Below are 22576 nucleotides of genomic sequence, written 5' to 3'. Positions count from 1 at the left end.
AGTGAAAATAAGTTTCCATTACTCAAATTATGTTTGCAAGCTTATTTAGACTTTTGACAGAATCAGAAACTAAACAGGACACTTCCGCATTCAATAAATGTTACCATTCTACTTTCACTTTTGTCTTTTTCGGTGTTTTATTAGTTGCTACGGAGATTTTTTGGGGAGGCAGTGGGAAGGCATACAGATCTATTTTTGTTGGAGTTTTTTTGTTTAGTTGGTTATTTTTTGGTTTGAGGCGGCAGCTATATGTGTGTCTGTGACTGTGATATTCAGTCCCCAGCCTAGATCCTTACTCAGCAATCATGTCAAATCAGGTTCTATAATTTCCAGCCATCTATTCATAATTTAAATGTGTCACACCATACTCTTGCTCAAAATACTCAGGGTTAACAAACAGGAGAGAAAGCGGCTTGCAAGCACTCAAGTACTTCTGTAAAGAAGCAGAAAGTGCAAGAAAATTCCCTTGCCCTGTCTGTTATGTACTGACTTCTATTTATTTTTATTACAGAAGTGGTTTCTAACTCTCAGTGCAGACATGTTCTTCTATCACATACCAAACCAGTTCACACCAAACTATCACAAAAATTAGTTACTTTCTAAACATTCAGCAATGTGTAAAGGAGTCCTCAAAAGAGATGCTGTGGAGATCTACTCTTAAAAAAAAAAAAATAGATAGATAGATCTGAATAAGGAAGCATGCCTTTTCTGAGTTTCTCTGGACTGTCGCAGATCAGTCTATCATAAGGCCTGAATCTTTTTAATGTGAAGATAAATTGTCTTACAGCTGTAATTGTCTCAATGTCATCCAGTCACCTACTGCAGCTGTGTATTCTGCTGGGATCTCTGAGGGATGGAGCTTATCCTATCCTTCCTGTCAAAAAATGACAAGCCAGTTGATTTAAAGTGCTTTCTCAAGAATCTGTAATCCTCTGAATCTATCTGTTAATTATACACTTATTAATATTCAGGCTTAAAAATGCATGCAAGAGTATATCAAACTACGACCACAAAGAAAACAGATCCATTTTAAATTTTGTAGAAGAGCTTATACAAAAAATGTTTGCCATACTTCTCTTTATTTCAAACAAAGAAATAAAAGCTCTTCATATTTCACAGAATCATAAAATCCTTTAATACCCCAAGTTGAAAGGCATTCATGGGAACATCAATGTCCAACTCCAATTCTTACAGGACTACCGACGCTAAACTAGAAGACTAAAAGCATCATCCAGACTGTCGAATTCTGAGAGGCTTTGATGCTTTGAACACTCCCATAAGAAGCCTGTTCTAGTAACTGACCACGCTCTCTTTCAGCAAAGAACCTTTCTAATGTCCAGTCTGAACATGTCCTGGCACAGCTTCATTCTATTTCCTCATGATCTATCACCACTCACAAGCAGAGATCAGCAGCCCCCCTGCTGCCACCCTGTGTCTTGCCTCAGTCTACTCTTCCCTGAAGCTGAGCAAGCCAAGTGACCCCACACATTCCTTTGAAGTCTTGCCCATGAGGTCCTCAAATTTTTCCTTCAAATCAAAGCATTAACAGAACTTTATTTCTTTAACAAGTGTTTGTTAGAAAGTCAAAAGCTATAGCATGCTATACGGGCATAAGGAAAACCTAGTTTCCTCCTTCTTTAGAAACGCAAATTTACCAAAGAGGTCAGTGTTTCCAAAATGTATGAAAGATTCCAACTTGACCTTACTCAGTAAGGTCTCTACCCCATCACCTCAGGAATTTTCTTTCCTATCTCAACAGTTTCTAGAAACAGACTCCCTAGGGTTTGTGCTTCTCTGTGTGTGTGCAAGTGACAGAGAATGTGAGTGTACAAGTGACCTACATGAAAGTGGTAATGGAAGAGTATGGACTAAGTGAAAACTGCTAAGGCTGAGATGCCAGGTAGGACAACCCAGTGTTTGCAGCCCCTTTCAGTTTTCCTCAGTCTTACCTTCTTTGGCTATCATATACAGTCTCTTCCTAAAGAATCTATGTAGTCACTTCGGAAACATTAAAATCCAAACCTGTGCTTTAAAGTGAGTCCCACATTCTCACAATGCAACAGATCTGCAACAGAGATTTTCATGCATCTAAAAGAGATGCTTACACCTTACAATGCTTGGAATTCAATCATCCTCTGAGTTTTTAGATTGGACAGAACGCATCAGATTACTACTCCAGCTGTAGCTTCTGATATTTTACTGTTGCTCAAAAAGTTATATAAAATATATATGTATGACTACATGTGATTTATTTAGTCTTGTGCTGGAAGCAGAGAGCAGATTCTGCTCCTACAGACTGCTATTAATTAATTATCAGTAATTATTATCTGGTCAGAAAAAAAGCAGTTGAATTCTAATCACTACTTAATAGGCAACTAACTAGGTTGCTTCTGCCACAACATCATCAAGAAGCACTGATTTGGGGTCTGAGTATTTGAAATATGCAAAGACTTAAACCAATTCTAACTAGTTTAAAAGGTAAGTAATTAACACTGGAGGACACACAAACAAGCAGAGCTAGAAATACGCAGAACGTCATTTCACATCTTGCTTAGTATCTTTGCTTACTTTTCAGTGCAACAAAATGCAGAAGCACATAAGATGATGTTTTTTTTAGCAGAAGACAGCATGTTGTATGGTAAAATTGAAAGTGGCAGTTCAGAAACAATCACATCCCAAAAGGTTAATTTATCCTAAACATAAGACGTATGAAAGAACGAATCTGTAGCACATTCGCTGGCATAAAATGAAAAGACAAACTAGAGTATCACCAGCACTGATGAAGAACCACAAAGTACTTACACTACAGTGTTCTGAAACTGTTGAAATTTACTGAGAAGCTATACTAATTCCACACATATAGTACACTCCTCTACTCTTAAAAGCCACATGGCAGTATCATAGCTCTGCTTGTTGAGTATTGTACTGGTTGGAAAGGAGACTGAGCAGAGAGAAAAAAATAGGGGAAAAGAAAAACAAAATAAAAATATAAATAAGTACCTCATTACTTCACCTTCTTTTTGGAAAACACAAAGTTGAGGAGAAAAGGACACAAGAAGGTAAGTTCACTTGCTTATTGCTGTCGGCATTACAAGAGAGCATTTTTATATTTGGTGTTCCATTTTTGCATACTAGGGCCATTCTCTTCAGTTTTACCCAGTATAAATGTAAACAAGATCTCATCATTTTTAGTCAAGCAGAGTTCATAGTCTTCATACTTACTCAAACAAAAGTAATTCCTTAAATCAGTTCATTTTCAACTTTCACTTTTGTTTTACTTAGAATATGGAAATAGATGACCTTTACAGACCATGAGATTATTACTGGTTCAATTAGCACACGGGGGGGGGTAGTTGATGGCTACTTTGGTTTCCCAAATGAAGTCTGATACTGAGACAGGGTCATGCCATACTGTAACTATTGCACAAGCTTTGCAATACAGATCAAGCAAAATACCTCTGACCCAGCCTCTTTCCTCTTCCACTGCACAAAAGGTGACAGTTAAAAACTGTGCAATGATCTTTAATATGTTAACAAATAATGAACATTAGATTATTTCATTCATTTTCACACATACTTTAAACAGGATATGAGCCAGTGTCTCTGGAAATCAAATATTAGGATTCCAGTCTACACTACTCTCTTATTCCTGGAATAAAGGCTTAAATGCATAGTTAAACCACTTCAATCAATGAAACCTTATTCTTCTCTTACGATCATCAGTGCTGAAGTTCAAGTGTGCATCAAATTTTCAGTGAAGAGAAGGCATGCCTCACAATAGCATGTGAAAATTAATTTATACAAATTTCTGCAATTTGCCTTTTAGAATATTCAGAAAACAATCATAAAAGACTATCCCATACCTCTTCCTTTCATACACAAAATAAGTTTTACGTGAAAAGAAGTAGCCAAGTTGCAAAATTTTAAAGCCGTTTGCAGCAACTGCACAGTTTATCCATCATCAGTCTCTATGGTCCCATCCTGTCACAGAGACAAATGGACAGATTTCTTTTAGGATCATAGAGAAGAACTATATCATCCCTTTACCACAGACAATGAATGCCCTAGTGATACCATTCAGTTTACAAATCCTCCACAGACAAACGAGCAATTAATTTTGAATTTTTAAAAAAGTTTTTAATTCAAGTAAACTTGAATTACACCCTATTTCAACTAAATCAAGACAAAGAACAGTCAAGCCCATCTTTGCAAAAAGGGAAAATTTCATATGTTTTATGCACTACAATTATTTCAACTGAATGAGTAATTGCTATTTTTATGTTAGTTAAATTTTAGAAAAATTTTAAAAATCAAAGAAGCACAGAACCAAATCCAAAACCAGAAAGAGACTGGAAGTGAAATGGGGAGTTAAATCATATCTATTCTTTTAACTTTATAAGGCTATTTACTTGAAAAACATAAAAAAGACCTGCAGGAACCTCACAGACTAAACTTTTCAAGATTTCATATAGACCTCAACACCTTCTTACAGACACAATACTCAGGTACATCACAAAAAGCCACTTTTTCTAAGTAATGTGACTGCTAAGGATAAAGTCTCTAGCAGATTTATCTGTAAGAAAACTAAGTAAACATACATGAAACTTACAAGGACTGCATACAAGCACTGTCAAACATTGCAGCTTAATTTTCCAGCAGGTTAAACCATCACTGTACTCCATCTGACTCAGCTGTAACACAGCCAGGCCTGCAAATGACTTTGACTGAATGCTGAAACCTTTTCTAAGTCAAAGAAAGGCTGCTGACTTAGTCAACTGGTCATTTGCCAGCTGTCTATATTTAGGACTGCCCCTGCAAGTGTTCAAAAGTTTGCCGTTTATCACTGCTTCAGAAAAAGTCAAATATATTCCAAGCAGAGAAATTCTGCTTCTCATCAAAGGGAAGTTTTCCTCTTTTCACCCATCCCACTGACTCCAAAAAACCTTACAAGGTTCGCCAAGAAGAATATGCCTGTCTCTGCAAACTCCAGATGCTAAGTCTCCACATATTTCCAGGATTTACAAGAGCATGATAGTAGCTGAAAAAACAATTCAGAGTTTTCTTCTTCCCTACCAACTCCTCTTTGATCAGGATTTTCTAATCACTACTGTACAAGTGCAAGGAAGTACATATTGAGAATGAAGATTTTTATGCTGTGTAGCATGATGTAGCACAACGATTAACCATTAGGGATAAGGTCACTACAGCAAAGGCTGGTTTAGCAGCTAACTTGGTAAGTTAGCAACAGGGTTGGCACATAGTGCCACTTCCACACACAAGACTAAATAAAAAAATGAAACTGTGCCAATTATAAACACATACGAACACAATTATTGCTATCAAAATACAGCAAAATCAAAATTTCCTAAGTGGTACAAAACAGGTAAATCATTAAGTAGTACTAAACTGATCCACTGCAAAATCAAACTGTGCTCTAGACAGAATTTATTACAAGGAGGCTTAAGATTAATAAATTACAGCTAGAAGAAAATATACAGAAGCAGATTATGACTGTGCAAGATGGAACTGGGCCACTGCGTTAGGTCTATCAGGCTATTAAGCATCATTCAGTTACCGTCAAATGATTAAGTAAACAAGGAAGGAGAACTATCTGACGTCCTCCAGACATCATCACTTTCTGAAATCTTCCTAATCTTTTCACTGTCAATTCTCTGTCCTTACTGTGCCACAATCTATTTGGACCTCATTAGAACAAGCAATATTGTATCTGCAATTAAAGACCTGTCTAACTGTTTTTGGGAAAAGACACCCGTCTTTTAAGAAAAAGAATATAACAAGAATGTTATGAAGTCATTTAAATTCTAAGCCTGATCTCCCTCAGGACTCCAGGCTGACAAACAGGAGTTCCATGGTGCTCCAGTCCTGTCCTTTTCAAACCAAAATCCACACGTTTCCAACATAAACACAATCATACAGTCCAACTGAGCACAGTTAAAGCTGAGGTTTTACTCCCTCTCCTTTTACTACACCTCTCTCTCAGAGGAATATAAATCACAGATATAGAAGCGACTCTTGAAAGTATCCTACCTTTAACTCCAGTCTGTAATCCTGGCACCATATTCAGTTTAGATGCACACACCTTACCTACTGCAAAGCCCTGCAGGACTGTTTAGCTCATTAACCTTTCCTGCCTACCCTCAGAGTCAACACTGGCTATCATTACCTGATGGTTTAATCATATAAACATTATTTGGTTTCAGCAGAAGTAACCTAGCAGCTTCCACAACCATCTGTGGAAAGTCTTCCCCTCCAAGCCTGTGGCTCTGACACTGCCCACACAGACTTCCCTCTTCCTACCCTCCTTGCCCCAACATATTCAAGAAAATGCCTCAACAACTCCTTGAAACCTTTCAAATCCTTCTCTGCTTTGTTTATAATTCCCCATTTAATAACAAAACATTAAGTTTTGTTAATGTTAAGTCTATAGCATCTTTCTCTGATGTTTCCCCTATGCTTAAATATACATTTCCAAACCTCAGCAACTTCTTTTCTTCTTTTTTTCTGGCCTTTTCTAGCTCCTACTCAAAACCGCCCTTTGCTAAAATGCTAACCAATAGGTTAGGAAACATAAAACCAACATTACCACCATACTACTACTTTGGATTTATCCGCTTCCTCCTGTATGTCCAATAGACTCTCTGAATCGGAACTGAACCAATTATTTAAGTATTTGTATGTAATCTAGCACAACAGAGTCATGGCCACACTTTAATAGTTGTGTGATACCCTAGTAAATACCCTTCTACACTGCACTGAAATGTCTTTGGAATTTGTGCATAGAACAAAGTATAAAGTATGTCAGGTACATACTTCATGCAATGGTACAACATCCCAAAAGTTAACCAGGATAGAACTCCACCTCATCATGACCAATATACTGTGCCTCACTTACCACTGCAGCAGAGTCTGATGACAATCAAGGTACATAAAATGCCATTTCTATCATCCCAAACCATGAAAACTCATGGAGGAAAAGCATTTTTAATTCTCAATTTCTGCCATGTGTTTGTAGTCTGTCTGATTTTAGTGGAACTGTAAAAGGCTATTAAAATACACAATATATTATCCACATTGCTCTTTAAAGTAGTTTTACATATGTTCATCCAAGTCAGGTTTTATTTTGGTTTGCTTATATGCAGAGGCTCGCTCTCTCTCTCTCTCCTCTGGGAAACTGTTTTCCTTGCTAACAGACCTTCATTTTCTGAAAATATTCTCCTTATTAAGCTTCTGCTGACTGTTTTGTAAATATGTATTTATACCTATGTACCTGAATGAATAATTCCTTCCTTTCTTTGCATTGCTTCTAGCAACCCCATAGATCCAGACTGCTCTCATGTCTCAGTAATTTAATCAAGTTTTACATTTAGGGAATTTTTTTCTTGGACGTCAGTTCTTTAAATAATTTTCTTAGGATTCCCTGAATTCTTTTCCCAGTTAAGAAAAATTTTGGATTATGCGGTACACATAAAAGAAGGAAGTATTCCACTTGAAACTGTATCATGATGACAAAAATCAGACCTTCAATATTTCTGTAACTGCTCATAGCTATGCTTTGTTTAAAAATTTACCTCAGAATTCTGTTAGTGCAATGTTTATACTTTTTCCCTTATTACTAATAAAAACTGAGTCCTCAGTTGCTGCTGTATGATTTCTTCTGACAGATTTAAGTAATGAACAGTTAATCAGCCATAATATTCCAATTCTGCAACCTTTTTAGGTGTATATACAACTTCTATATCTGAGTTTTGCAACTGAAGTCAGTATCATTACTCATACTCTTTAATTCTTACAGAGTGTACGTGCCTTGCTAAGTGGAGTCAAGTCCCTTGTGTACTGCTGAATAAATGCAAAGAAGATACATGAGAGGGAAACACATGATTCCTCGTCTAAATGTCTGAAAGCGTTTTTACTCCTCAGCTCAGAGATGTTCAGCAGTTTCTGGGAAAATAACTTCTGCTTCATTTCTGCAGTGGCTCTCACTTACTGTAAAGCCAAAACTATTCCAACTAAATTAAACATTATTTTCAAAGTAACCACTGCCCACCGCTGACAGAAAAAAAAACTCCAGACAGGAAAATAAGAGGCAGTATGAATAAGCATGTAAGTGACCCAGCTTGTTTTTAAACTGCGGTCACATAAATCTACTCAAGTCATGCCATCATCATTAACTGTGCTTTGAAATTCTGTGCCTCAGAAACAAGCACAACATTCATTTTTCATAACTATCAAAGCAGTTTCTCAAAGCCTTTTTTTAGTGCTCTCAAGGACATCCCTTGGTCAAGGGTCTGGCCCCCAGTTTGGAAAATGTCCAGTCACCCAACCCATTATTTCCTTGGGCACAGCTGTCTGGGGTCGTAATACCCCATCTGTCCACTGTGTTACCCTGCCAGGTCTAACATTGGTCTACTATCCTGGTCTCTTTCCTTGTACCAGCAAGGAATTAAAAGAACTTCAATTTTTAGAGGGTTTGGGGTTTTCCTCCCAAAAACTGTTAACTGCTGAAGATAACATAGCATTTAGAAAGATTATTTCCCCAGCTAATTTCCTATTCTCTGCAGGAGGAGGAACATCTTTAAATTACTAGTTTGAAGCACTTTGCTGCAGTATGTGGTTATCTCAGTATCATCAGCACATTAAGCCTTTCCGGGGCTCATTCTGTTCTCTGACTTCCCTGAAGCCAGCATACAAAGCATTAGGTTCTCCATTAGGCACTGACCTAGAGCCAGGGAAAAAGCATTCTCTGGCAGTCCTTGTTTCAGCATCTCTCAGAGGCAATTCTGTAATTTTTATTTGTTTTACTAATTATTATGGCTTCTTTTTTGACAGGTTTCCCTTGATTCAGCTTCTCACTGACATGTCGCTTCACCATAACAGTCTGACGCATGTAAGATTACCTGAAAGAGTCTAATCCCAAGAGATTAATAATGTAATATAGTGGGGAAAAGTGTTTGTAAAGTATGACATTTTTTTACAAAACTGTTTAAAGTTAAGTAAAGTTCTTAAATGAGTCAATAAGCATGCAGAGAAGGACAAGTAAGTATTATATACAGATCCTCCAAAATATTACTGAAAAATTTCCTACAGGCCAATGAAGAAACAAAATCACCAAAGAAAAAAAGGATACCATCCTTTCATTACATACTAGAGAATTAGAAGTTAAGGAAAAAAGGACAGGAACAAATGGTTAGTTTTTCAAAGAAGAAAAAATAATTATGAAGTATTCTCAAAAAGATTATGTGCTGTTTCTCATATCCATAAATAATAAATAACCTTCTGGTAGGACAGGCAGGCAAATAATGAGCAGGGAAAAGCTGCAGAAAATACCAGATTATTTAGAAGAGTCAAATTTATAACTGGCTACAAGAACTGCAGAAAGGACTCACAACACTGAGGGACTAGGGAATAAAACAGTAAATGGAAATGAGGGCCAAGTGCAGACTAGGAAAATTGTGAGAAAACAACCCATCTTCATTTTTAACTGTAATGAGGTGCTGAATACTGTCAGATGTGATATATCATACCTAAAAAAAAGGTATTACTAAGCAAGAACATAATGCATTCACTTTATGTGATACTCTGAAAGCATCAGAAATATGCCTTCTGACAGTAAAACAGAATAAGGATAGCAAGAACCCTTAAGAAAATGGAAAAAAAATTGTAAGTCATTGTACTACTGCCAGTCTTTTATGCTGTCATGACTTAAACCTGATAGGTCATTCTGGCCTCTCCAGTTTTCAAATGGTTAAATAAAATCTTCAGAGAAAGGGCACAAGGATGAGCGGAGTGATAGAATTATGCTCATGTATAAAGAGACAACAGAAAACTTTAGCTTGGAAATGTCTGAAAGAAAAGAAAGAGGAAATGGTAATACTTAATTAAAGATCAGAAAGAAAGTGGAATAAAAATATTCACTCAGGTTGAAGCATCATAGAACACACATCAAAATCGTCAGGCAATTTAAAGCATACAAACAGGGATATTGTCACTGTCAAACAAAGCACAAGATAAAACTGTAAAACTCACTGTCTCAGGGATTTTGTTGAAGCCAAAGCATAAAAAAAAAAAAAAAGGCACATGATGTAGCCACATGTATGGAAGACGGTTCTAGCTGTGGCTAACATGTTAGTTCAGCTATACATTTTGACCTAAGCTTTCAGCACCTGATCAGCCTGTGCATTCTACTGTTTATAATCCCCCACTAGACAAGATAGAATGGTTTAGAAGGATCTCTGATCTCATCTAGTCTCACCTATTCTCACTTTATTACTAGACTTCCAAAAAAATGGAGAAAAACCTGCAGAATTGAACCATAAATGTGAAAAATATCATTATGGCATTTCTTATATCCTGTCATGTATTGCCTTTTAAAACTTTTCCTTCTTGGTTTCACATAGATTATATGAAACAACTTTAAAGACTGGTACTGGAAATTACTGAGGGTGTTTTACAGCTGACAAACTATGAAAGCAAAATCCATTGTTGAGACTTAATTATTAACAGATAATACACAGAGAATTTCCCTCTCCAAAAATCAATGAAGGTACACAATAGAAAGTCTCAGAAAACAAAAAACAAGCATGTCCTTTGTGTAGCACAGTCCAAGGCTATAACTTGCTCCATGCAGATAAATAGCCTTGATTAATTTTGTGGCTGGATCCAGACCCAAATGAATGACAAAGCACTTCCTATAATAGGTTCCTCTGCATGGTCTGGAACAACCGTTCTTCTGGAGAAAATTTTCCTTTACTCATGCTGAGTATCAACCATGTAGTCAAGTGCACTGTAATCTGTTTAACCTACCAGCACTGTGACACTGGCATCAACCAGGCCTTTCAAATACAACTGTAGGCCTTTTAGCATCTTCCACAGATATGGCTGCAGTAGCACAACACACAGCAGCTCCTTCCTCCTTAGTAACTCACCTATTCCCCTGCACAGCTTTACCTTATATCAGTGTCAAAACAAAGACTGCTCATTGTTTGGCCTGAATGCAGCCTATGGCTAACAGCTGAGAACGATCCCCAAGAAAGGCCCGACCAAGCTGAAAGAAAACACATCATCAGCCTTTCATGTTGCAGAATAAAAATCTTTAATTTCTCTGGGTTACCCTTTTCAGGCCACTGTAGTACAGAGTAAACTGGCAAATTGAAGACAACCCGTAAGATTTATGCAACTGTTCAGAACTGAACACACCAGTGCTCAAATGCTTTGTCGTCAGCCTTGCTCTGCTGACATGCCCATACAACAAACATCAGTCATCAAGAAAGAAAGACACTCCCCCCAACAATACCACTCCTGTAAAGGAGGCCTGCTCTAAAACATGTCTTTTCCTCCCAGGATTCAGAAGGTTCTGAGAATTCTGCATTTCTTTTGAAAACACACATTACAGGAATATAAAGGGCTGTGCTCTTGTGGTGTGGTCAGCTGCTGTGCTCCCCACTTCCTATAAATTAAAGAAGTAATATTATCTATTCTCCAATCTCCATGGGCCTCTTTAGATTCTGGTTTTCTATACAAATCTTTTCTGATCATCAAAAGCTATTCAGAAAGATTAGTGCAATATTTGCTTTGAGAGGTAAACAAATTCTTTTTACTGCATGCCATTTTCTAATGGGAAGTACTATCATTGCATAATTAATGGCTATCAAGTAGGACTACCTATGATGTACTAGAGCAGAAAGTTTATCAAAACCACCATCATCTTCACGTCAAATTTTGTAATACATGAAATGCTAAGGTGAAAAATGTATTAAGGATTTGTAACTGCACCATGCACTATCTTTTAGAGGGCTACCAAAGTTAAAATTGCTTATATAGAAACATAAAGAAAATATTTTTTAAAACTCCTAAAAATACATTATAAAACAACTTAGTTGTGACCAGAATTTCACTTCATGTTTATTTACCCTTAATATCTGCCAACACAGTTAAATATTAAGGAAGCCACCAAGAGATTAATATTCTCATTTCCTTCTCCAGTCCCCTAAAAAATTACTTGTTTCTTTGATTTCCAACAATGCATGCCAAGAAGGGATAGTATAAAAAAAACATCTTTTACAAATCATTTTAGATACAAAACCACATCTGTCAGAGAAAGGGCACTTTGGGTTTATGATTGCTCCCTCTCCAGACACCCTTAACATATCTGTGAAACTGGGAAGGCCCTACAAGTACCAAATACCCAAAAACACAGGATAAAACAAGCAGCCGTAGGATAAACCCAGTCCTACTCCTCCTGCAACTGAACATATTTCTTAGAGCTGAGATAGGCAGGGGGCAGACAGGCTACACATGAAAGGTAAGAAGTCAGTAAAACCGAGTTTTGCAGAGAAAATCAAAATCGAAAACGAGTTGGCCTAAGACCATCCCAGCCTTAAAAACATCCTACTTCTGCAGTGCACGTAATAGGGAAAAGATACACACTGTCTGGAGCAGATTAACAATCACTGTAAACAAAACAAGTACTCTGCAGTTTCAGCCCAGCCCTACCCACCAACAAGCCGTTTGAGAACACGACCTCCGTGATTCCTAACACAGTATTAACGACCAGTGACAACTGAGACACAACTATGACGCTGAACGCCGGTAATCTTTGCACATTGCTCGATTATTTAATTTCTTGCTTACCCAAACTTATCCCCTACTGCTAGTGCCATTCAGACCACATTAATAATACCTCTTCAGCGACTTCGCATATTATTCCCCTCCCTTCAACTATGCCACTTGATGCATCTTGAAGTCCCACGAAATATGCAAATAATTCTCAAACGGCATGCTGACACCCCCCACAATGCCTGTCAAATCCGGGCTCGTTGGTTCGTAAAGGGCAGAGCATTATTCAGCAGTAATTAGAGGGCGGAAAGGTGTGAGAAGAAAACGCACCCCTAAAACACGCCACAGCCCCAGACGCTGCGAAGGACACCATCCTCATCCACATCCTCATCCCCATCCTCCGCCCGCCGCCCGCCCGGGAGGACCACAACACCGCCCCGAGAAGTTTCGCAGAGCACCCGCGGGCGCCGCGCCCGGGGCTGCGGGGGCGAGCCCGATGGCTGCGGTCACCGGCAAAGTCGGGAGATGTCCCGCGCCCGCCGCGACTCACCAGCCGGGACTGGGCGCGCTGCAGGAACTCCTCCATGGCTCCGGGCGGGCGCAGGGCAGAAGCGCTGCCCGCCCGGCGCTGCCCGCCCGGCGCTGCCCGCCCGGCGCTGCCCGCCCGGCGCTGCCCGCCCGGCGCTGCCCGCCCGGCGCTGCCCGCCCGGCGCTGCCCGCCCGGCGCTGCCCGCCCGGCGCTGCCCGCCGCCCCGCTGCGCCTCAGAGCGCCGGCCCCGCCCCGCCCCGCCCGGCCCGCCGCGGGCGCTGACGTCAGCCCGTGCCGCAAGGGCCGGGGCGCCCACGGCGCGGGGCGGCGTGTTCCCGTGTTCCCTGCGCCCCGGGCAGCAGGGGCTTGCTCCCTGACAAGAATTCCTGACCCCAGGACAGAGCGCGCGGAGACCCGCCCGACGCAGGTGCTCAAAGCAACAGGCAGCAGCTGGTGGCTTTGCGGGTTGCTTGGGGGCGGTGTCTCAGGTCCCCGTTTCCCGTTTGCTGAGACTCATCAATAGAAGGCTCGAGAGCACTGGGGTCAGAGGCAGTGACCGCTTCGAGGTACCCCTCCCATGGTGCCAAAAGGTCTGTAGGGAACCTAGTAGTGGATTCAAGTTGCAGGAGAGAGGGTTAGATTAGAAGTTAAGAAAAAACCTCTTCTGAGGGTTGTGAGGCACTGCCTAAGGAAGTTGTGGATCCCAGATCACTAAAGGGGTTCCAGACCAGTTTGGATGGAGCTCTGAGCAACCTGATTTAGTGGAAGATATCCCTGTCCACTGCAGGGGGGTTGGAACTAGATGCCAAGATGCCTTCGAACTCAAACCGTTCCGTGATTCTATGACTGTGTTTCACAGTCAAGCCTCAATAAACCCTGCCCTGTACCTCAAACCTAGGATCATTTCTAACTATTGTGCCCACAGTCACATTTTATATATACATTCAGTTGAACAGCTCACAAAGGAACCTCCTAGGCTAGAGCCCACTTTGTAGAGTAATAAAGAGAAATATCAGAGAGCTGGAGTCCAGCACTATGGAAGTCAATGGGAGGTCATGCAATGAGTGTAGAGTAGACCAGAAAATAAACTATAGGGCTTGCAGTATCTCCAGTGTTCTCACACCACCAGTATTCACCAGTGTGAGAGTTTTTCCCACTTTAAATAACGAACCTGGATAGTGCAGTTTTATTATTCCAATTAAGTTGTGCCTCACTGAGGAGTCAGAGGTAACAATTGTTAATGAATTCAGTGCTATGGGATCTGGGATTTTTCTCTCTTGTGTATTTTTTTGCAGCTCATTGAAGATATTACTGTAAGAGCTAAAAGCTCTTGCTTCCTTATTAACAAACTTTTTCTTATGATTGTAATTTGCTCTCATTTGATTTGTTAATTCTTCCATGATAACTTGCAGATCCTATTACTGTGTTTCCTGCCATAATCAATCTGCTCTGTCTGGTCATATGTTCCAGTTGGAAATTGTTCTGGGGAACAAAAAAAATAAACCTTAATCTGTATCATGACCATCTAAAACTGGAAGGTAAATCTTCATTAAAATACTTGAGTGGACAAATTACATGAAGCAAAGTACTCTAAATGACAGTGTTCTACAGGAAAAAGATAAGTCTCTTTCATTTACTGGAACATTTCTTCCTCTGAAATGCATTATGTGTTTGCACATTATTTTGTTTCAGAACTCTATTTGAATTTGGGTTTTCTGGTTGTTCTGTAGAAAAGTACGTCTCCTGAAAGATTACAGGTTTTGCACAACATACTATCATACTTGTAACTTAAAATTGAAGTATTACAATGCAGAAATTGCTGTGTAACTTAGGATGCAGAGTTGAGGTCGACTAGGAAGGTATTTCCAAGTAAAAATCTATATGCCCCCCACAAAAAAGAGTAAAGTATATATTTCACTTTAGTAAAGTCCATAAGACAAAATTAAAAGATCTGGCTTGCTACATGAGCTAAGCTGAAGTTTGGGAAATTGATGCTTAAAAAGATCATTTTTGATGCATATGTATTTTAAATAAATAAATAAATAAAAAGCACACCAGAGCAGCAAACAGTTGAATAAAAAAGCTGAATTTGCTCAATAAACAGGGAAGTTGTATTCTTAATGCCTCAGACCAAAAAGCACACTCACTCTCATATGCTGTAAATAAAGCGTGTTGACTAATTACTGCTTTGTACATTCACTGAATAGATCTGTGCATGTAAATATATCTCTACATTGTAGTATCCAAGTGGTTCTTCACTGAATCTAGAACAACCATGCAGATACTTTGTGATCCCCGTGTTGGATTTCCAGAGATGGCCTCAGTACAGCTGCACTGAAAGCAAAACAGAGTGCACCAGAGCTCCCTGAAAACATTAGCACTAGATAGCTTTTGAAACTGCTTTTTAAGTAACATTTTTGCCTCCATAATTATTGTATGAGTTACATATGGAATAATTAATTATTCATATCCTATTGTGCAAAACCATAGACAGAGTACCAATCTTTGTATCTGATTAATATTTAACAGAAATTCCTAAGCCTTATTCTTCTCTTTTCTACCCCACTTGTAGCCACAAATTTACTTCCACTTTACTGAAGGGTAAATTAGAGATGAATCAGTACCCAGATTATTTTTTATCCTTCTTCCTGAAGTAGCTAAAACCAGTTCCAGGGGCTCTTCCTAAGGCTCTTCATTTGACTTGTATAACTTACCTCCTTATGAAATCTGTGGGAATCACATATGTATCCCAAAGTGAGAACTTGCTCAATATCTCATTCATAGAATCAAATTATTGAAAAAATAGACTTGCTGAGCAATACTGGGTTTTGACTTGTTCATAAGCACTTTTGCAATACATCTTGTCACACTGAAGGGATGTAGGCTGTGAATTAAGAGTTTTGCTTTGTGTGTCTACTGTTTTGAAAATCTATATACAAACAATGTCATACTTCTTCAGAGAGTATGGTTTGGAAGTGAATGCTTCTCTGTTCACAAGGCAAAGTTCATTTTTTAGTTTCAGCCATTATTCAAGCATGTGTAAATACATGATTACTTTGCTGTGTCCTAAAAACCCCTGTAACTAGTAATGATGAACAATGTCTTACACTTCATGTACTTCTAAAACTCCTCCCCTTTTTCACTGTGGTCATCCAGGGAAAAGTATGTTGCATGACATACAAACTATCCAGCAAAAAACCTTATATCCTTATACATACTGTGTGCCAGCAAATAATACAGACTTTCATGATACCTCATAGTTTCTGTGGTTCATATCCATTTTATTTATTCTCCAGGCATACAGTTCAGATCATTCTATTTAATATAATAAAGAAGCAAAACCAGTGATTATGCATCTTAGAACAACTCAGAACTGAATTCTGTAACTCATCTTTACAGTTTAGCAAGGAAATAGAAGAGCTGTCATGACACAGCTATCCAGCATCTCTGTCAAAATGGTTTTTTATGATAAACACTTTGATAATGTATTAGCAATTGTTTTCATGTTAAATAAGGCTGAGGTTCTCATTGCAAGACTTTTTATACTACGACAGTAAGAATAAATAGTTTGTGCCCATGGCATGAGAATGTAACATAATCATTTAAATAATAGCACAGAAGAAGTTCACAGCTCTCAGCTCTTGTAAGAGGATATTGTTTAAAATTTTGTAAGGAAAAAGGTGTTTTAAGGAATTATTGAAATAATAGCTCTCCAGACAGCCACCCCAAAAAACCAAAAAAGAACAAAGCTGTGTGTCAGTAGTAGGCTGACAATAATTTGCATTGGCACTCAAGCCATTTTACTTTCACAGTCTCTGCTATTTCCATGTACACCTATGAAAGCTACTGCTTTTTTTTAAAAGACTTTTACCAATAGGTCATGTCCTTAGAATCACCAGTTATCCAGTCTTTGGTATCAAGTGTCTTCACTTGCTGTGGTTGGTATTTGCACGGTTTTTCATGTTTCCATTATCCTCATTGCAGGATCATAGAAATGTTTCGTTTGGAAAAGACCTGTAATGTCAAGTTCACCCATTAATCCAGCACCAGTGTTCACCACTAAACTGTGTCCCTGTATACCCCATTGACAAGTCTTTTCTCCAGATTAAACAATCCCAGCTCTCTCAGCCACTCCTCACAGGGCTTGCGCTCCAGACTTTTCACCTCCTCTGGATGCTCTCCAGCCCCTCAGTGTGTGTCCTGTAGTGAGTGAAGGGCCCAACACTGGATACAGAATTTGAGGTGAGACCTCACCAGAGTTAAGGGGCTACCCTTTGCTCTTTTTACTAGTCCTGCTGGCTACATTGTTGCTGATACAGGCCAGGATGTCATTGGCCTTCTTGGTTACCTGGGCACAGCTGGTTCATTGTGTTGGTTTAGAAAGACAGGTGTCCATCAGGGAAAGGTAGAAGTTCCCTTGAAATGGGAAATGTAAACCTCCTCCCTCCAAATTATTGTAATTTTGCAACTAGGAGCTTACAAGCAAAGATATCAGAACAGGAATAACAGTTCTTTACTAATATGTGTAACAAAGCAAAACAAGCAACAACTACAGCATTAACAACAAAACAGAACCAGGAACCTCGAGGGCTTTTCTTCACAAAGCCCGGGGCAGTCTCATCTCGGTGTCCGTGCAGGACTCTGAGAGCACAAAGCCGGAATGGTGGAAAATCCCTGGCTGGTGGATGAGCTTGTATCAGAAGCTCCGTCGGTGGTAGCTGGAACTGCAGGGATGTCCCAGCAGGGCAAGGGGGTGCAGGGTCACGCTGTAGCAAAAAGAGCCGTGCTGAAGAAGCCGCGAAGGCGAGACAGGGCTGGCCAAGCTCCATCAGGGCAGGGGAAGGCGAGCTCAGAGTTTCAGGGCACACGAGCAAATAGTGGTAGACTTTCCGGGACCGGACTTGGTGGTGACAGTGAACTCCTCCCGCAGCAAGCAGCAGCCTGCCCGTCCTGTGTCCAATGCCGAGAGCAAGAGAGTGAAGCTGCTTCTCACCCCGTCCTTTACCTGCCCCACAAACTCATGTATCTTCCCCCCCGGACTTTTGGCCACCTCTTTGTTTTGGTCAAGCACCCGTAAGTACCCAGTAGTTAGTCTCCTAGCAACTTATCGAGAAAAAAAAAATCTCTAAATAAAAAAGAGACAAGTCTAACCCCCATCATTATTGTTCAGCTTCTGTCAACCAACACCTTTTGGTCCTTTTCCATTGGGCAGCTTTCCAGACACTCTGCACACAGCCTGTAGCACTGTTGCGTGAAGTTCTGGTGACCCAAGGACAGGACCTGGAACTTTGCCTTTGCGAGCCTCTCACAACTGGCCTTGATCCAGTCCAGTCCATTCAGATCCCTCTGTAGAGCCTTCCTGTCCTCAGCAGACCAACAGTCCCACTCAGCTTGGTGTCATCTGCAAACGGTCTGAGGGGGCACTCAGTCAACCCCTCACCCAGCTCCTTGATAAAGATATTAAATGGAACTGGCCTCACTACTGGGCCCTGGGGGGCACTACTTCTTACTGATTACTAGTCACCCTATAAAGACGGACAAAAAGAAACCATTTCAAATATCACAAGGCTCTTCTCCAAACATGAAGACTACCCATCAACAATGCATGAAACCTCTATGCTGTCAATGCCTCCTATCCTTCTTTAGTGAAAGTGAGCATGAAAATGGAGGCAATGAAATCACTGTCCCTTTTGGACTTCTGGTTTGCTCCATGTAAACCAAGTACAATTAAGAAACTTTGTTCTCCAAGGGATTACTTTTTTTCGATTATTTCATTCCTAAGCATAAATTTCAAGGTGAAATTTTGTAACAGGCCCTATTTCTTTTGTGGAATATTAGGTATGGAAAAAATGAAAATGCCACTGCTTTTTTTGAGGGGCAAAGGAAGAGAAAGAAGCCATGCCTGGTTAGGAGATGACTCCTAAAGGTCTGATACATATATATATATATCTGTTGAGGTTTTCAAAGACTGAATACATTTACCATATTTTAGTTGTGAATAGCATATAATTCCTGTGTTACAATAATTGTCTGTTCTTTTCCTCCTTGCAAAACTGAATAAGATACCAGAGTGTGCATTTTGAGTGAAGACTAGCTTCTAATTCAAAGCCAAAAAGCAATATTGAATCAATACCAAATATACTTGGAGGTATCCCAAACAATGGATGATTGAATGTCGTTCTGTGTGGGAAAGTACAGGCTGAAGGTAGTCAATAGAACTGCTGGTTTAGTCCACTCCCAAACTGTAATTTGTACCAAATAAGCATGAAATTAAGCGTGAGAAGCCAGAATCCAGATTCATTTCCCATCAGCACTATGTCCCTGGAAACCAAGTTCCCAGGTTGTTCATCAAATTTCAACACAGTATTCTCAGACAGGTTATTATAGAAGTTAGCCTTCTGTGCTGCTGCCTCTTTCTTACACCACGTATGCTGATAATTTAGGCAAATTGCATGTGCCATGTGAATATATCCCCAACTGTACAGTTGATCAGTCTATTAAATGGCAGAGTATGTAATGTCATTTGCATGGCCTCAGTAGAGGCTGCTTGTGTGAAACTAGTCCCAGGTCAAAGAAGTAATTCTGGTAGATGGGCTCAGTTTAAGCTATTACCAAATCTCCTGTCCACTTACCCTTTACTTGGAAGTTAATTGAGGGAAATTTATTATATTGCCATATATTAGTAGTATTTAAAGTAGGCAGAAAGTATGTTTCCAAGGGATGGTAATCTCTGTCAAAGTAGGGGGTAAGGGCTAAAGATACTTGACTTAAATCATTAACGCTGTTTACTTCTCAAATACATGGGTCAAAGTCCTCAGAAGTTTAGGCTGCAGTGAGCACAAGGCATTTTCAAGTTAACTATAAGAAAATTAGAATAAACAATACGTAAAACTTCTGCTTTATAGATTATCATTGATCAACTGAATGAATGAATATAGTATGTTTATTATTTTTGCATTTGGAGATGTTGTTCAGAAGGGAACATTCTTACAACTACTAGTTTGAATACAGATAAAAAGGAAATAACAGTGAACCCCAAATTTCAAATTATAGAAAATAACATGGAGATAATACTGGCTCTGTGGTAACAATTGTGAAATATATTACACTGAATAATAGTGGTTACTATTTTAAAATTGAAAAATAATGTAAGAAACTCTCATTTTGCAAGATGACCACTGCTCATCATAGACCAGCTGAAAGTAATTTTTAAGGTAGAAATTTCTTATTAGTAGAATACCATATTATAATTTTTAGACAGATCCTCTCATTCCACAGACAAGTAACATAGTTAACTGCAGTTACATTCCTAAAACAAAGCCATGTTATTACATTCAGTACAGTTCTTACCTTGACCTTTGAAATTCATACATAGTCAACAAATTCATAGGACCTTTGCTTTGCAGACAATACCAAATGTTTAGTAGATATACTGATAATAAAATTAGGGCTTGTGAGTGGTCAGTTTCTTTATCCTGCCCACAACAGGGGGACTGGAACATGATGATCTTTAAGGCCCCTTCCAACATAGGCCATTTTTTGATTCTATAATACTACAAAGGTCCTAAATACAAGTAAAAGTATTCTATGTGATTAATAAAGAACAATAAAGAGCATTCCATCATCAACATCCCCATACTTTAAATGGAGAAGGATATTTATGGATATTACCTCTAACATGTTTTTTGATTTGTTTTGTTTTTTAAAGAAATACAGTTCTTTTAATGACACATAAATGCAACTGTAAAATTACAAAACTGATAGCGATCTGAAGGCGCAAGAAGGAATTCATGTATAGGTAATGTTGGTTTGTACAAAAAAAAACAGGTTGTGGAAGAAAAGCATAGAACTCAGAACATGCAAACTTTCCTTTAGGTCAGAATTATGGTTACTGATTTTGTATACCTGTCCTAGTTTTGGCCAGGACCCAGAGGTTTTTCTACACCATCCATCCCTTTGCTTGCTCAGTGATCCCACTCTTAATCCCAGGCTTGTGCGTTGGAGCCTAACATTAGGCAGAAATGTCATGGTTTAGGAACAGTACTCTCTAATTCAGTGCTCACACCAAGACTGTCCAAACACAAGTGCCATTCTCTCACTCTGCCTTTCCCTCCCCCTTCCCTATAAGGCAGGATGGAGTTGAGAATTGCAGGCACAAATAGTGAATATCACATCTTGAGATGAGAACAATTTACTGAAAACAGCAATGAGGTAAGAAACAGCAACAATATTAATAACAAAATTTTATTGCTTTTGCATGGAAAATGAAAACTACTGGTTTGGAGTTTTTTCTGTTCTTTGTGATTTATGTTTTTTTGGATTATCTTAAACCAATTGGATTAATGCCAAGGAATTGCATTTATTTTCTGCTTCAATTGTAGCAGGTCTTTTGTTCAAGACTTTGATATTTCAACTAAGAATTCATACTGTAAAGATAACAGGCTTGGCCATTAATGATGATTTGAGTCACCAATAAGAAAAGATTCATGTTGGTCTTATTTATTAAGGGAATCAAAATATGCAATTATGTTCCTGATTATGATATTTATTCAAAATCCTCCACTTACCAACAGTACGATTAAAGTGCAGACAGCTATTGTAGAAGCCTCCCTACACATCTCCTGAAATGAGGTTTTCTTTCAACTAAGGACACTCCTATTCTCTTAGAGAAAGAGTAGAATAAATGTGGATCTTTGCACTGTGAGGTAAAAACTGCTGTTGGATACATGAAGTTGTGTTAAGGATAAAAGCTGCTGAAGCAGAGAAGTGTCTAAGAACTGTGGTAGATCATGAATTGTTCTGTTCAAGCTTCTCCTCCTGGACAAGTATATAATTACAAGAATAAAAGATTAAAAACAGTCAAACAAGCAAAGAAACTTTGTCACTTTTAATGTAAATTGCCCACAAGGAAAAAAAATTGAATATGAAAGAGTATTTTATTTATTTCTTTCATTTAGAAGATCAGGAACACTAGTATCAGAATCTACAAACAGATTTGATACCAAAAAGCTGAAATTAAATACTTGGTTTACTGTTATGCAGCACAGTGGCAGAAACAGAAAAACACAAACTGTGGAACTGGGGCTGTCATAACGCTTATCGCAAAAAATATCAAGATACAAATATGAATGTATGAATTTTTTTTTTAAGAGCATGTACTTAGGATTTTTTAAAAATCTTTACATTAATTCAGTGTCCATTAACTATGTGCTTTTTGCTGAAGTATGAGCAATGTGTTTAAGTCAATATTATTGATTTCAAGCATTGTTAAGCAGAGATTACTAATACAGCTAAAAAGATCACATTCTGCTCTCCTCATATGAAGCCCACCTTCCCAAAAACAAGAATGATCTTTTTCAGCAACTACAACCTATCACAGATTTCAGCATTACCGCTCCTTTTGTTTTTAGGAAATACAATTTGAATTTGCTTTTTTTCCAAACCAGTTCCAGAAAACCCACAGTTAAAAGGCAC

At 38.9% G+C, this 22576-nt stretch overlaps 1 protein-coding gene across 3 annotated transcripts in view; it reads right to left on the bottom strand.

The window, feature by feature from the left end:
* PRUNE2 (prune homolog 2 with BCH domain) overlaps positions 1–13181 on the bottom strand; it is a 132037-nt gene extending 118856 nt beyond the window's left edge. For all 3 annotated transcript variants that reach the window (XM_066339510.1, XM_066339512.1, XM_066339513.1), the window contains exon 1: positions 13124–13181. In XM_066339510.1, coding sequence (XP_066195607.1) covers positions 13124–13159 — 36 coding nt within the window. In that variant the 5' untranslated portion in view covers positions 13160–13181. The remainder of the gene's footprint in view (positions 1–13123) is intronic.
* Between the last annotated feature and the right edge of the window lie 9395 nt (positions 13182–22576).

The sequence above is a fragment of the Sylvia atricapilla genome, chromosome Z, assembly GCF_009819655.1.
Source record: "Sylvia atricapilla isolate bSylAtr1 chromosome Z, bSylAtr1.pri, whole genome shotgun sequence".
Taxonomy (NCBI): Eukaryota; Metazoa; Chordata; class Aves; order Passeriformes; family Sylviidae; genus Sylvia; species Sylvia atricapilla.
The sequence above is the reverse complement of the archived record's forward strand: the minus strand, read 5'-3'. Positions and strand labels throughout refer to the sequence as shown.